The 16,637-nt window shown below is 43.6% G+C and overlaps 1 protein-coding gene across 1 annotated transcript in view; it reads left to right on the forward strand.

Annotated features, from left to right (window-relative positions):
* The window catches only part of TMC5 (transmembrane channel like 5), a 72,375-nt gene that overhangs the window by 10,290 nt on the left and 45,448 nt on the right, over positions 1-16,637 (forward strand). Inside the window, exons 2-3 of the mRNA XM_045875069.2 lie at positions 11,418-12,281; positions 15,364-15,527. Coding sequence (XP_045731025.1) covers positions 11,491-12,281; positions 15,364-15,527 — 955 coding nt within the window. The 5' untranslated portion in view covers positions 11,418-11,490. The remainder of the gene's footprint in view (positions 1-11,417; positions 12,282-15,363; positions 15,528-16,637) is intronic.

Genomic DNA, 16,637 nt, shown 5'->3' on the forward strand with positions numbered 1-16,637 from the left:
CCTCAGTTCGGATGTGGGCTGTGAACTAAGGATGGTTTTTATATTTTATAATTGTTGGCAAAAATCAAAAGAAGAAGAATAGTTCATGGTGTCTAAAAATTATATGGCATTCAAATTTTGGTGTCCATACATTGGAGCACAGACACACCTCTTCAATTCTATATTGTCTAGGGCTGTTTTAGTGCTATAGTAACAGAGTCGAGTAGTTGCAACGGAGTTCGTATGGCCCACAAAGCTTAGAATACTTCCTATCTGACTCTTTACTGAAAAAGTGTGTCAATGAAGTGAGGATGAAGAACAAGGGGAGAGCTAGGCAGGGGCCAGTGCATGGATACTTTTCACACCATAGTAAGGAGTTTATTTTTTATTTATTTTTACTTATTTAAAAATTGGGCGGGGGGGGGCGCCTGGGTGGCTCAGTCAGTTAAGGTCTGCCTTAGGCTCAGGTGGTGATCCCAGGGTCCTGGGATGGAGTCCCGCCTTGAGCTCCACTTGGGCTCCCTGCTCAGCAGGGAGCCTGCTGTTCCCTCTCCCGCTGCCACTCCCCCTGCTTGCATTGTCTTTCTCTCAAAAGCAGGGGGAGTGGCAGAGGGAGAGGAGAGGGAGAAAATCTCAAGCAGGCTCCACACCCAGGGAGTCCCCAGCAGGCCGACCCTTAGCTGAAACCAAGAGTTGGACACTTGACCGACTGAGCCACCCAGGTGCCCCTATTTATTATTCTTACTACTTTTTTTTGTTTTTTAAGATTTTATTTATTTATTTGACAGAGAGAGTGAGAGAGCACAAGCAGGGGAACAGTAGAGGGAGAGGGAGAAGCAAGTTCCCTGCCAAGCAGGGAGCCCAATGCAGGGCTCGATCCCAGGACCCTGAGATCATGACCCGAGCCAAAGGCAGACGCTTAACCATCTGAGCCACCCAGGCTCCCCTTATTATTACTTTTTCTGTTAAGGTTTTATTTAAGTAATCTCTACCCCCCAACCTAAGGCTTGAACTCATGATCCTGAGATCAAGAGTCTCATGCTCTTCCAACTGAGCCAGCCAGGTGCCCCCATAGTAAGGAATTTAGATGTTATTCTAGATTCAGTGGAAAGCCATTGAGCAGGGTTGGGGTAGATGTTGGGGAGCTGTTGAGTCTCTCTCTCTGTGCTTTTTAACTTTGTCTTGTGGTCTAGTGTTTTTGGAGGCCCCAGGAAGGGCATTCCTCTGGATAAGCAAGAGAATCCTCTTCACTCTTATCTGTACCCCCAGGTTTTGCTTCTCCTTTGCTCCTTGCCACCCCGGTAGAGGAGGTGGGCTGAACGTGTCCCATTTGTCAGCTGTCTTTGTCAAGTGCAGGTGGGGCTGGAAATGTGTTCAGGGCTGTTGGTTTTTCAATTTCCTTTCATTGCTGGGATGATTGCTATGCTCAACATTTCAGTGATGGTTTTATTGTGCTTATTTTGAGGCTTAAGGAAATGACACAGTTTAAAAACTCAATATGCTTTGATTGTAGCGAATTTTGATTTATTTTAGAGCTTCTGTAGCTTATTTGGGAACTGGGGAAAAAAGCCTTCACACTCAGCTTATTCCAGCATTTTCTCTCCCGTTTTCCCCCAGACACAGTGCTTTAGTGTTTTACTTTTTTTTAGAAAATGGGTTTTCACTTTGAAATGACTCATTTGGAAAAATTCTTGCTCCCTTTTTTTGTCTTTTCTTAAATTGTGATTATATATATATATAACATTAAATTTATCATCTTAACCAATTTTTTAAAGATTTTATTTATGTATTTGACACAGAGAGAGAGCACAAGCAGGGGGATCAGCAGAGGGAGAGGGAGAAGCAGGCTCCCCGCTGAGCAGGGAGCCCAATGCGGGCTCGATCCCAGGACCCTGGGATCATGACCTGAGCTGAAGGCAGACGCTTAACCGACTGAGCCACCCAGGTGCCCCTCATCTTAACCATTTTTAAGTATACATTCACTAATGTTAAGTACATTCACATTGTTGTGCAACCCATCTCCAGAACTTTCTCATCTTGCAAAACTGAAACAGTATACCTTTTTTTTTTTACTTAAATCTTAAGATTTTTTTTTTTAATATGTCATGAGCAGACAACAAATAACAATTCCCCATTTCCTTCTCCTCCCAGCTCCTGGCAACCGCTATTCTGCTGCCTATTTCTATTTCTGTGAATTTGACTACTCTAGATAACGCCTATAACTAGAGTCATACATATTTGTCTTTTTGTGACTGGCTTCTTTTACTTAGCTTAATGTCCTCAAGGTCCATCCATGTTGTAGCAGGTGTCATAAGTTCCTTGCTTTTTTTTTTTTTTTTAAAGATTTTATTTATTTATTTGACAGACAGAGACATAGCGAGAGGCGGAACACAAGCAGGGGGAGTGGGAGAGGAAGAAGCAGGCCTCCCGCTGAGCAGGGAGCCCGATGCGGGGCTCGATCCCAGGACTCTGGGATCATGACCTGAGCTGAAGGCAGACGCTTAACGACTGAGCCACCCAGGCGCCCCTTGCTTTTTTTTTTTTTTTAAAAAAAGATTTTATTTATTTATTTGACAGAGAGAGACACAGCGAGAGAGGGAACACAAGCAGGGGGAGTGGGAGAGAGAGAAGCAGGCTTCCCCCAAGCAGGGAGCCCAGTGCGGGGCTCGATCTCAGGACCCTGGGATCATGACCTGAGCTGAAGGCAGACGCTTAATGACTGAGCCACCCAGGCTCCCCGAATTTCCTTGCTTTTTAAGGCTGAATAATATTTCAATGCATGGATGTATCAAATTTTGTTTATCCCTTCATCCATTGATGGACACAGGTTGCTTCCACCTTTTCATTGTGAATGCTGTGAATAATGTGAATGAATAATGTGAATTTGTGAATAATGCTGCTATGAAAATGGGTGTATATATATATTTTTTGAGACCCTGCTTTCAATTCTTTTGGATGAATATGCAGCAGTGAAATTGCTGGATCAGATGGTAATTCTATTTTTAATTTTTCTAAGGTTTTATTTATTTATTTGACAGAGAGAACGTGTGCGAGCACAAGCAGGGGGAGTGGGAGAGGGAGAAGCAGGCTCTCCGCTGAGCAGGAAGCCTGATGTGGGGCTTAATCCCAGGACCCCGAGATCACAACGCAAGCTGAAGGCAGACACTCAACCAACTGAGACACCCAGGCGCCCCCAGAATTTCATTTATTTATTTATTTATTTGGAAAGAGAGCAGGGGGAAGGGCAGAGGGCTAGGGAGAGAGAGAATCTTAAGCAGACTGCATGCTGAGCACAGAGCCTGATGTGGGGCTCGATCCCATGATCCTGAGATCATGACCTGAGCCGAAAGCAAGAGTCAGACACTTAACTGACTGAGCCACCCAGGTGCCCCTATGTGTCTGTCTTTATACCAATTCTTGCCTCCTTTTATTCAGCTTGTTTACTGTTTCCTTTCTGCAAAGAAGGCTTCTTTTCACCTGGATCAGAGTTGTGTTGTTTTTATTTTCTGTCTTTAATAGGGGAAAAAATGTGCCCCTTGTTTCCCTTTCTGCTTGAGCAATCTTCATTGATTGTTCCAAATATGTAAGTAATTAAATAAGTAAATTAAAAAATGAAAAAGTCCATCTGTGTGGGAGATGGTTAACTGTAGTAGTTAAGAAACTTATATTCTAATCCTTGTCCCCACTTACTAATTGTGAGAATTCAGAGAAGTTACCAAGTGTTTCTGAGCCTCAGTTTCTCATCTGTAAGATGCGATCATGGAGAGTCTCCATGCTGAATCAAGTGAAAATGAAGCGAGAGTGTGCATGTACATTGTTCTGCTCACTTCCTGGCTCAGAAGTACACATTTTCTTACTTTGTCCACTTTACTTCTTCACTTAGCTTTCAGTTTCACCCAAAATGTCCTCTCCTCTCTCTTTTATGACGAAGTCTCCTTTGGCTCTGCATCCTTTTTCTTTTCCTTTTTTTAAAAAATATTTATTTGAGAGAGAGAGCATGAGAGAGCGAGCGAGCACATAAGCATGAGGGAGGGGAGAGGAAGAAGGAGACTCCCCACTGAGCAGGGAGCCTGATGCAGGACTCCATCCCAGGACCCTGGGATCATGACCTGAACCAAAGGCAGATGCTCAACCTACTGAGCCACCCAGGCACCCTGCATCCTTTTTCTTTTTCTTTTTTTTTCCCCTATAATTTTTTCTTCGCAGAGTTGATTTGGAGAATTGGAAAAGCCCTCTTAGATCTTCCCACATTTTTTTTAGATTTATTTATTTATATATTTGAGAGAGAAAGAGAGCGAGAGAGAGCACAAGTGGGGGGCAGAGAGAGGGAGAAGCAGGTGCCTACTAAGCAGGGAGCCCGACGCAGGACTTAATCCCAGGACCCTGGGATCATGACCTGAGCTGGAGGCAGACACTTAACCTACTGAGCCACCCAGGCGCCCCTAAATCTTCCCACATTAATATCAGTTTAACTCGGCTGTTCTGAAACACAGGGCTGGGGTGGTGGGAGTAGTGATTTTGTCCCCAGCGGACATTTGACAATGCCTGGGACATTTCTAGTTATCACACCTTGGGGAAGGAACTATTGGCACCTAGTGGGTAGAGGCCAGGGGTGCTCTGAACATCCTGCCATGCACGGGACAGCTGCCCAACAACAAAGAATTCTCTGGCCTCAAATGGGAACAATACTGAGATTGAGAAAACCTAGTTTAATGGAGGCTAATCCTGCCATTCTTGTTTTCTATATTAGCATCTTGCACTTGACTTTTTGCAAGCCGCAAAAAGTAGGTGAGTGGGTGTAATCCAACGAAAAGGAAGAAAGATCAGTTTAGGGAGTATTCCTGGTTGTCCTTCTGGGGTGAGAATGTGCAAGTGAAAAGGCTACCTACCTGCAGCCATTGGACATTAGTACAACTACTTGGGGACCATCTCCAGTGACATTGAAAACAGTCAAGCCAAAACAGATGGTGGCTCTTTGGAACTAGTTATGAATTTCTACAGGATTACTTTGGTAATTTTGACTGTTGGTCTTAATATGCATGTATCTTATATCATTTACATTTATTGGAATACAGCTGGCATAGGCAACATTCACTTAGGTTGAAAGATTTACCCTGTCACTTGTTGGCACAACAAACTTCACCTCTTTATTTTTTTTTTTAAGGATTTTATTTATTTATTTGAGAGAGAGCACGTGCAAGCACGAGCTGGGGGTGGGGGAGGGGCAGAGGGAGAGAGAGAAGCTGACTCCCTGCTCAGCAGGGAGCCCGATGAAGGGGCTTGATCCCAGGACCCCAGGATCATGACCTGAGCTGAAGGCAGACACTTAACCGATTGAGCCACCCAGGTGCCCCCAAAGTTCACCTCTTTAAAAGATAAAATGTGCAGCTGAAATTAGAATTTGTGGCAGTGATGTTATGGGATGATGTTCTGCATTTCATGCTATTTTACAAGGCCATTGGCTTCTTTTTCCTTTTCTTTTGGGTAATAACTGTCCTCAATTAGCATAATTAACCTTTGCGTGGTTCACATCTGCATGGTTCCGATTCTAGCCTGGGCCTGGGGCAGGAGACCGAAAAAGGAGATTAGAGAGAGGGGCCATACAAAGCCAGCTATCTTCTGCTGCTCTGTGAAGATCTCAAGCATTCTTTTTGATCACTCCATGATATTCCACTATGCAGATGTGCTGTCACTGCTTTGGCCCATCCCCTGTTCATGGTTTCTGGATTATTTCCAGTTTTTTGTCATCACACACAAACTTGGCCTGACAACCCTAATGCCTCCGTGTCGCTATGATTTGTGAGGCCACTTTGGTGGCTGCAGAAACGAGCTTATCGGTGGCTTGCCTTGGCTTGTTGTCTTAAGTCTGGGAAGGCTAAGAGGCAGCTGACAAACGGATGAAGTAGCTGGAATGAGACCTCATCAAGACTGTAGGTTGTAGTTCGTCCCCTGAACATTCCTGGACTAGCTGAATGACAAATGCAGGATTGTTAGGATCACCCATTCAAACCAGAAGCCTTGCAAGATCAAACAGGGAGTCTACAATGAACAGATTTAGAAGGCATTATAAATGTTTGGGAATGTGACTGAAAAACCATCGAAACTGTGAAGTGGGAAATCCTAAATGGGATGTCAAGGATGAGATGGATGTCAATGGGGTGTCAAAAGGAGAACTCCGAATAGATAGCTCAATAGCCCTTATCGGGAAGTTAGTAGAGCAATACAATCTGGAGGGGAAAAATATATATATAGTATCCTCTTTGTTCTTTTCCAAGGCACAAGCGAAAGTGTTCTTTTGAAAGGGTGGGGCATTTGTTTCTGTAAGAGTTAATAGAAACTATGAGTAGGATTCTCGGAAGATCACTCCCACTACATTTGACAGTCAGTACAAGATTATTTCCTGGTGGTTATTTCCTCCTCCCTCCTCTTTTCCAGTCCTTTTCTGTGGGCTTAGCTCTTGGTTTGTTTAGGAATTTGTCCCAGTGTGGGTGGTAGTGGTGAGAGCACCGTTCGGGTCTGGGCTGTGATAAAGATGTGATAAAGATGATAAGCTCCTGTCAGATGATATCAGTGGAATAGAGAACTGAACCAACAAACTTGGAACTAATTGTTGGCTGATCACATATAAAATCTATCTCCTATGAATATAGAACATATGGTTTAATCATAAAATTTATTTCTTGCTCATGAGAAGCTATCGTGCATTGGTGGAGGTGGGCTGTACTCTATATAGTCAGGCAGGAACCCAGGCTTATGAACGGGTCCCCATCTGAAATGACACTCGCTGCCATTGCAGGAAGAAAAATGGAGCTAGAAGGTTGTGTTTTGGCTCTTAAATGCTTTGGCTTGGAAGTGATATTGTCACTTAGGCTCACAAACCTTTGGCCAGAAATAGCCAGCTGATCTCACAGTGACCTGGAGGGGACTCCAGTGTCTCCTCCCCCTTCTACTCTCGCAGCTTGTTCTGGATTTGCTAGAGCTTCTGAGCTTTTTGCAGTGACCCTGAATCCTGGCTTTATTGTGTGGTTATCCAATCCCTTTGGAAACATTCTTATGATATATTCTTTTAAGAAATTCATCCTGGGAAGAAGTGTGGCCCTCTTGAAGAACTGGTATACTTCCTCTTTTTCACAGGTAGTGAGTATTAGATAGCCTTTCATGATTCCCTTTCAGTCTGGACTAATAAGAAGCTCACAGCAAAATTTAATTCTCAGGTAGACTCACTACGTCAATCTCGGAATTATGCAGAATTGCTCCTCCCTCTATTATAAAACATTGTCTATTTTTTATTATTTATTTATTTATTTTTAAAGATTTTACTTATTTATTTGTCAGAAAGAGAGAGAGAGGGAAGGAGGGAAGGAAGAGAGGCAAGCAGAAGGAGAAGCAGGCTCTCCAGGAAGCAAGGAGCCCGATGCGGGACTCAATCCCAGGACCCTGGGATCATGGCCCGAGCTGAAGACAGCTGCTTAACTGACTGAGCCACTCAGGCATCCCAGAAACATTGTCTATTTTTTAATCGTGTCCTGGTTGAGTGCAGGACTTTTATTATCTACCAACTTCCTTCTCTTTTGGAACTTGCCAGCGTTTATATTACACATAAATACAAATAATGGTAAATAATAGCTTCTTTTCAGTGAATGCTTCCTGCTTCCTCGGTGCCAACTGCTTTATGTGCCTTATCTTGTTCATTCTTTACAATAGCCGTATGAGATATTATTGTTAGGATTGGATGGGCCAGGAAACAGACTCAGAGAGGTTAAGTGGCTTTCCCATGTCCCCACAGGAGCAGAGGGAAACTAAATCCCATTATACCTGATGCCAAGGGCTGGGCTCCTAGCCACTTTGATTGATTGATTGATTGATTGATTGATTAAGATTTTATTTATTTATTTGACAGAAACAAAACAAGAGAGGGAACACAAGCAGGGGGAGTGAGAGAGGGAGAAGCAGGCTTTCCGCTGAGCAGGGAGCCCAATGCGGAACTCGATCCCAGGACCCTGGGATCATGACCTGAGCCGAAGGCAGACGCCCAACGACGGAGCCACCCAGGCACCCCGCCACTTTGATTTTAAAATACTATTTATTATTTATTTGAGAGAGAGACACAGCGAGAGAGGGAACACAAGCAGGGAGAGCGGAGAAGGAGAAGCAGGCTTCCTGCTGAGCAGGGAAGAAAAAAGAAAAATGGGGATATTTGTAAGCCAGAACCCTTCTTCTTTTTTTTTTTTCATAGCCCCTTGGGGGAAATAGAGGGTTTTGTGTTATGGCTTCCAGTTTAGGTCTTTTTCATTTTCCTTTCCTTTTCTTTTTATTTATTTATTTTAAGATTTTATTTATTCATTTGACAGAGAGAGACAGCGAGAGAGGGAACACAAGCAGGGGGAGTGGGAGAGGGAGAAGCAGGCTCTCCGCAGAGCAGGGAGCCCGATGCAGGGCTCGATCCCAGGACCCTGGGATCATGACCTGAGCCGAAGGCAGACGCTTAACAACTGAGCCACCCAGGCACCCCTCCTTTTCTTTTTAATATTAAGGACAAATATATTTACAGAGATGTGCGTAATTCTCAAGTGTATTTGATGAATTTTCACACAAACACACACGTATACCACACACACACACCTATGTAACCATCACCCAGATCAAGATATGGAACATTCCAGCACCCAGATGCCCCCTCATGTCATTTCCTGACCCCTCCCTTCCCCAAGGTGATCACTATTCTGACTTTTAGCACCATTTACTAGTTTTTCTGTTCTTGAACTTGGTGTAAATGTTATTCAGTCTGTACACTTTCCTATCTGACTCTTAGAGTCATTGTTACATTTGGGAGCTGCATCCCTGTCCTTGCATCTAGCAGATGGTCAGTCTTTGTTACTTCTGTGTAGTGTTTCTATTGTATGAATATGCTACAGTTTATTGACTTCTGCTGTTGAAGGACATTTGGTTGTTTCCAGTTTCTGGCATTTATGGAAAAAAAGCTGCTGTGAATGCTCTTATTGCCTTTTGGTGGATGCACTCATTTCTCTTAGGTTGTATTGTTGTACCAGGTTTCACTCTCTTGAATTTAGAAGGCATCAGTTAGCTTTTTAGATGGGATAGCTGGGGTTTTGGTAGGCCACGGAAATCCTAGATCATAAATATATTAACTTGTAGTCTTAAATATAAGCAAATAATTTGCATTATCACATAGCATTTGGTCTTCATGACACAGTTTGTGTAGATGTTTCTGCGTGTGCACTTGCGTGTAGATGTTTCTGTTTGCAAAACTGGATGTATCAGTCAGAATTCTTCTCTTTCATCTGCAAATGACAGAAACCCAACTTAAACTAACTTAAGTCTAAAGGGAATGTAATGATTCAGGTATCCAGTGATCAGCTGTCTTCAGGCATGGCTGGATTCAGGTGCTAGAACACTGTCATCAGTATTTGATCTTTCGGTTTATCTCTTGACTCATCTCTTCCCTGTTGACATCACTCTCAGACTGGCCTCCTCCACTGGTGACCACTGGCAGCTTCAGTCTTACAACTCCCTAACCTCAAGTCCAGCCACGAGAGAGAGCTTCTTTCTTCCCAACATTTCTTACAAAACTTCCATAATTGAATCTCACTGGCTCTGACTGGGTTATGTACCCTGACCCAATCACCGTGGCCAGAAAGAAAAGAATTCCACTCGGGTTATATGTCCACATGTGGCCCATATGGACTGAGATGGGGAAGAGGTATTACTTAAGGAGAAGTATTATCACAAAAGAGAGAAATGGATGCTGAGCAGGGACAAAATAATAAACAGCCGACTTCCACTATGCTGAGGAATCGGGAATTGAGTTGGCAAATGAACATTCTAAGACTACAGTTAATTCTTCAGCTCTGATTACTCAACAAAGAGTCTAACCCTTTTCGTTTGCATAGAGATAAACTTGTCAGCATTGGCTGAACTTTAAAAATGGTATACTTCCTGCTTTCAATTACATCAACACTACCTAATCAGGCTGGCTTGAAACTGTGGAGCTATTTTTGTCTTTTGATTTACCTTTCAGCCTTCCAGTATCTGGTCAGTCCACAAATCCTGTTGATTTTTCCTTTCTGTTTTCTCCCCTACTTATTTTCTTCTCTGTTTCTATGGTCACTATACTAGCAGTTCCAGGCTCACATTCCATCACCATGGCCACCTAGTGACCTAAGAGTGCGTCTTTCTCAGTTAATTTGGTCCTGGAGGACCAATATGGGTTATGTGCCCATTCCTGAGCCAAACCCTGTGGCCAGGGGCATAGTGGACACTGATTGGCTAGGCCTGGGTCATGTGGCAGTTCTTGGAGTCAGGAATGGGCAGGGGCAGATGCGAGATGAAAATCAGGGCGTTGATGCCAAAAGAAGGGGAAATGAATAATAGGCTAGTAAAAGCAACAGATATCCAGCACACTTAGAAATTAAAATCCCATTTTTTCTGATTTGGAAAGTATACCATGTCTATAGATTAGAGCTCAGAGAACTCACAAAATCATATCTTCAAACAGGAAGGAGTGGTAGCATTTGTCTTCTTACCCAATTCCTCTAGTTACCATCAACTGTTCTTCCTTTGCACACTCATACTAATTTATGCTTTGATCAATCCTACAACCACAAGTGCATTCAAAGTGCTCAAAGGGTCCTTGTTTCTTCCAGTCTTTTGGTTTTTTTGTTCTGCTTCTCCTACAACCAAAGGAATGTAGTGGTTAGGATCTAAGTTTGGCCACATGTATCAGAGACCCCCCCAAAACAGTGGTTTATGAAGATAAAGTTTTATTTTATTTTATTTATTATTATTTTTTTAAGATTTTATTTATTTATTTGAGAGAGAGAGACACAGCGAGAGAGGGAACACAAGCAGGGGGAGTGGGAGAGGGAGAAGCAGGCTTCCCGCCGAGCAGGGAGCCCGATGCGGGGCTCGATCCCTGGACCCTGGGATCATGACCTGAGCCGAAGGCAGACGCTTAACGACTGAGCCACCCAGGCGCCCCTTTATTTTATTTTTTTTACATAAAAGCCCAAGCTGATATGTTGACACTGATCTGTGATGTCATCAGCAACCCAGGCTTCTTCCATCTGTTGTGCTGTGATCTCTAGGGTAGGTGCCGCCTTTGTGTCCATGGACCAAGAGGGCACACTATCATTTCCACATTCCAGCCCACAGGAGGTAGGTAAGAAGATCAAGAAGGGGAGAAATGCCCCTTGCCTTGAACAGCACAAACCTGGGAGTTCTATTTATTGCTTCTGCTCACAACCCATTGTCCACTCTCCTGGTCACATCTTGGTGCACAGGAGACTGGGAAGCATACTTCTGATTCTGGGCAGCTGTGCACCCAACTGTGAAAGAAAGGAGAATAGATAATGGAAGATAACCAGCAGTCTCGGCAGGGAAGAAAAAAATATGAATGTTTCCTTCTTTTTGTTTTTCAGATTAAAAAAAGATCCCTGAGTAACTCAAATGCAGGAACATTTTAACACTCCAGGGTGAAGAATCTGTGCCAGCATGTCTGCCTACTACAGGAATAATGGGTATGAGGAAGATCCAGATTACCCTGACTATTCAGGATCTCGGAACCGTATGTGGGGGCATTTGAAAACTCAGGATTATCCAGATTCTCCAGATGCTCTGAACAACTCAGGCTACCCTAGCACCAGGAGCAACCCATACTCTGCAGACTACAGAACAGGTCCAGACTATCCTGGGTCTCTAGCAGAACCAGATTATCCTGGATCTCGGAGTCATCCAGACCAGTCTGGCACCAGAAGCAACTCATTCTCTGTTGGCTCCAGAAGAAGTTCAGATTATCCCATATCTTTGGCAGAGCCAGATTATATTGGATCTTGGAGCAAACCATACCATCCAGGCTCATCCAGAGAGCCAGACTACTCTGAATCCCAATGGAATTTTGATTTTGCAGGTTCCAGAAGCAGTGGAAACTATGCAGGCTCCAGAACAAATCCCGGTTATCTCGACTCTTTGGGAGAACCAGACTACCCTGGAGCTCAGGGAAACTCTAATCATCCTGGCTCCAGGGCAAATTCCAACCATCCCGGTACCAGAAGGAATCCAGAATATGTTGGTTCCAGAATCAATCCATACATGGACACTCTGGGTGAGCCTGATTATCCAGGAGCTGAGAATCAACTTAACTCTCCAAACTTTTTTGGGGAACCAGACTATCCCAATGCTGAGGACTATCAGAACTCTCCAGACTTTTGGGGGAAGCCTGATTACCCAGTTGCTGAGAATGGTCATGATTATGGCTCTTCTGAGACTTCAGAAATGACCAGAGAGTAAGCGCAAGCATCTCCGTCCTATGGGGGGCGGGGGGGGGGGGGCTGAATGATAATTCATCAAGCCAGTGGAACCTGGTTGGTGTTGTTTGGGTTAGGGACGCGTAAGATGGTTTCTGTGACCTGAAGTTGTAGGAAACTTTCATACCTACCGTAGACCTCACCTGGGCCATGGACTTTCAGTCTGAACTTTCAAGCCCTTACCTGAACATAATCTTTCATCACCTCTTGCTTGGATAGCACCCTCCCCAGTCTCCTACCTCTTCCTATAATCCCTACAAGACATTTAGATTCCCATTGTTTTGACCCTGCTACTTTGCCAATAAAGTTAGGGTTAAGACTTGATAGTTATGAACTCAAACATTTTAACCAGAATTATATCCACAGGAATGCATTTTTTTAAATTAATTAATTTATTTTTTAAAGATTTTATTTATTTGAGAGAGAGCACATAAGAGGGGGGAGGGTCGGAGGGAGAAGCAGACTCCCTGCTGAGCAGGGAGCCCGATGCGGGACTCGATCCAGGGACTCCAGGATCATGACCTGAGCCGAAGGCAGTCACTTAACCAACTGAGCCACCCAGGCGCCCCACAGGAATGCATTTTTAACCAAGAAAATCTTTTGAAGATCTAACTCCATGAACTCAACTTAATTCCTCAATTGTTTTTTTTTTTTTTCATTCAAGGTGGTTGAACCACTCCTGATTTCTTTCCACTTTCACTTTTATTTTACTATAATTATTGTCATCTGAATTGACCACTTTTCATGTTTATGGCAGGTTTAGCTTATTGATCTTCTACATTGTTGTTGTAGTCATCAGATTTTATCAATCATAGTTTCCCCCATTGTTGGTATTCCTTTAAGTTCATTCTAAAAAACTAAGTCCAGTTTTTCCTAGTTCAGATTTTGTAGATCTAAATTTTGTCCAAAATCTTTTTAATTTTCCAGCAATTTTTGGTCATTGACAAATTTTACTAAGTACAATACTGGACATTGACAGTGTTAGTTTGGATGACTTAGTTCTACCAAATCTGATTTTTTTCTGGGGTAAGTTTTTGATGTTCCTATTGTCAACAAGACGTGATTCTTTAGTCAGGTTATTTTTAATCTATAAAAAATTTTACCCTGTGAAAATTTAACCAATATGAGTCTCATTTGGCATGTACTAGTTCTACTACTAATATGTATAAATCCAACAAAAGCTAATGGCTTGTATTTATCTTGAGGAATAAGGATATAAGATTTGGGTGTGCGGTAGGGTCAAATGTCTTCAGAACCTAAAGAGGAGGATTGACAGAACCAGATCAAAATGGCCTCCTTGGCCTTACCCCCTCTGCCTGATTCATCATTTCAAAATATACCTTTGATTCTCTCACTCCTTGTTTTTTGTTTTTTTTTTTTTGAAGAATTTATTTATATTTTGACAGAGAGAGACACAGCGAGAGAGGGAACACAAGCAGGGGGAGTGGGAGAGGGAGAAGCAGGCTTCCCGCCGAGCAGGGAGCCCGATGCGGGGCTCGATCCCAGGACCCTGGGATCATGACCTGAGCTGAAAGCAGACGCTTAATGACTGAGCCACCCAGGCGCCCCTCACTCCTTGGTTTTTGATCTTCCATGGTTCTCCATAACCTTTGGAAGAAAGACCACACTGCTTTGCTTATGATAACATTTTCTTTTAAGATTTTATTTATTTATTTATTTTTTAGAGAGCAAGCGAGAGAGAAGCAGCATGAGAGGGGAGAGGGTCAGAGGGAGAAGCAGGCTCCCCACTGAGCTGGGAGCCCGATGTGGGACTCGATCCCAGGACCCTGGGATCATGACCTGAGCCGAAGGCAGACGCTTAACCATCTGAGCCACCCAGGCGCCCTGATAACAATTAAGAAGTAGGATGCACTGGTCTAATGTAAAGTGTTTCCAAAGACCCACCTAACTGACTTCCTCCCATCTCCCCACCTTCCTTATCTACCCTCCCTACCTCTAGTACAGTGGTTCTTGACCTGGACTGAACCTTAGAATCACCTGATTACCTGGAGAACTTTAAAAATAATACAAATGCCACAGGGCACCTGGGTGGCTCAGTCGTAAAGCGTCTGCCTTCGGCTCAGGTCATGATCCCAGGGTCCTGGAATTGAGCCCCGCATCGGGTTCCCTGCTCAGCGGGAAGCCTGCTTCTCTCTCTCCCACTTACCCTGCTTGTGTTCTCTCTCTGGCTGTCTCTCTCTGTCAAATAAATAAATAAAATCTTTAAAAAATAAATAAATAAAATAAATAAAAATAATACAAATACCTGGACCCAACTTTCAGAGCTTCTGATGTCATTGTCTGGGGCAGGGACTGGGAATTGGTATGTACATAAAATTGAGACCATTGCTCCAGGTTAATTCATTTTTATAGTATTCCCTTTATATATTCAGCACTCCTGTTTATGGTCTTACACCTTTATTTATGCTGTTCTTCATCCTTGGAATGCTCTCCTCCTAACTCTTTATGTATGAATTTTTTTTTTTAAGATTTTATTTATTTATTTGACAGAGAGAGAGACAGTGAGAGAGGGAACATAAGCAGGGGGAGTGGGAGAGGGAGAAGCAGGCCTCCTGCTGAGCAGGGAGCCTGATGCGGGGCTCGATCCCAGGACCCTGGGATCATGACCTGAGCCGAAGGCAGACGCTCAATGACTGAGCCACCCAGGCGCCCCTTTATGTATGAATTTATCCTTCCAATCCTACCTGCAATGTTTCTTTTCCATGTAGATTTCCCTCCAAACTGCCTGCCAGAATTCTTTTCTCTTTCCTCTGAACTCCTTGGGCCTGTCTTCAGGTACTCACCAGTTACTACTTGTATTATAATTGCTTGACTGTGTCTAAGAAGCTCTACCAGATTGGATTGAGAGTTCCTTGAGGGTAGACACCTCGTGTTTTTATCTTTGTGTTCTCACCCCCTAGACCTTGCCTAACACATGGTTGGCATTCAGTCAGCATTTGTGGAATGAATGAATGGATGCATGGATGGATGGATGATGAATGGATGACAGTCCTTCCTATGCTCCTGGGTGAATCTTGATCCGTTTTTTTTGGGATTTCAGGGTGCTCAGCAGAACATCTTCAATCCGGCCCTCATTTCGTCATAGGGGTGATGGCCCCTTGGGTGTCCTTGAGAGAGAGAATGAAGATTACCCTGAAAGCATTGCAATGAAATCCATGAGTCCATATGGCGACTCTGTGCCCGGGGCTCCTGGCAATGGCTATGGTAAGCATTTGTTAAGATGAAGATCATATTCTGGGAAGAAAGTAAAATCGGTGGACTTAGGGGAGCAGTTATTTAACAGTTCCAGGAAGAGAAGAATTGGTTTATCCCTCCCCCTTCAAACACCTACCTTACAGAGGCTGAACATTGGGGGTCTAGAAAAGACAAGCAGTATCATCACTTGTCAAAGCAGCCTGCTTAGGGAATATGAAAAATGAGAGTGTGCATACCCTGTGCCAGCCCATTGGGGTTATGGGGAAATGTGGGCTCAGTATGACCAAATCCTCAGATTTTTCTAAAGAAGGAAGAACGCTGGGTTTTTATGTGAAACCTCCTGATTTTTAAATGCTCCAAAATAAAGAAAAAAAAATCAAAACACTGAACTGGGCAAACAAAATCACTTGTGGGCTAGATTTAGTCTCTACTGTTCAGTTAGCAAGTGGGTATTCAGAACCTACTGGGGGGACAAGGGTAGAAAGAGGCAGCTCTGTCCTCAGGTTACTTAAAGCATAAAGGTGGGTGACACCAGCATGTCAAGACTGAAAAAAGACAAAATTAGCAAGCAGACTATTCATATGTGAACAATCATGTCATCCTCAGAATCTACTGTGTGCAAAGGTTTAGCTCTGGGAGGCAAAGGAAATTCTAAAGTTCTTATCCTGCAGGAGGGAATAGGGACTTGCTGTCTAGTAAAGGGAGCCAGTTCATTACACGAGAGCCCCCCCCCCCCCCGCCCTGAGATCCAGAAAAGAGAAGGAGTGTTCAGCCAAGAACAGAATGAGAGACCCAAGTGCAGGTTGGTGCTGATGGAGGATTCCTTATGCCTGAGAGGGTGGATGGGGAGGAGTTTGAAACAGGCTGAGAAGAAAGGATGGAATGCCTTGTCATGCACTGATGAAAAACACTGACTAATACACATTTGCATAGAAAAACATTCATTTGGGCTATTCCAAACCTTTATGTCATGCATTCTCAGTGGGGTGGTGGGGGGGAGCAATATAAATCCCAAGGGGGTAAAATTTATTCTTTTTTTAAAGATTTATTTATTTATTTTAGAGAGAGTGCATGTGCATGCATGAGTGGGGGAGAGTTAGGGGAGGGGGAGAGAGAGAA

The sequence above is a fragment of the Mirounga angustirostris genome, unplaced genomic scaffold (genome assembly GCF_029215605.1).
Source record: "Mirounga angustirostris isolate CCGP_5_RB_7025 unplaced genomic scaffold, mMirAng1.0.hap1 SCAF_5, whole genome shotgun sequence".
Lineage (NCBI taxonomy): Eukaryota > Metazoa > Chordata > Mammalia > Carnivora > Phocidae > Mirounga > Mirounga angustirostris.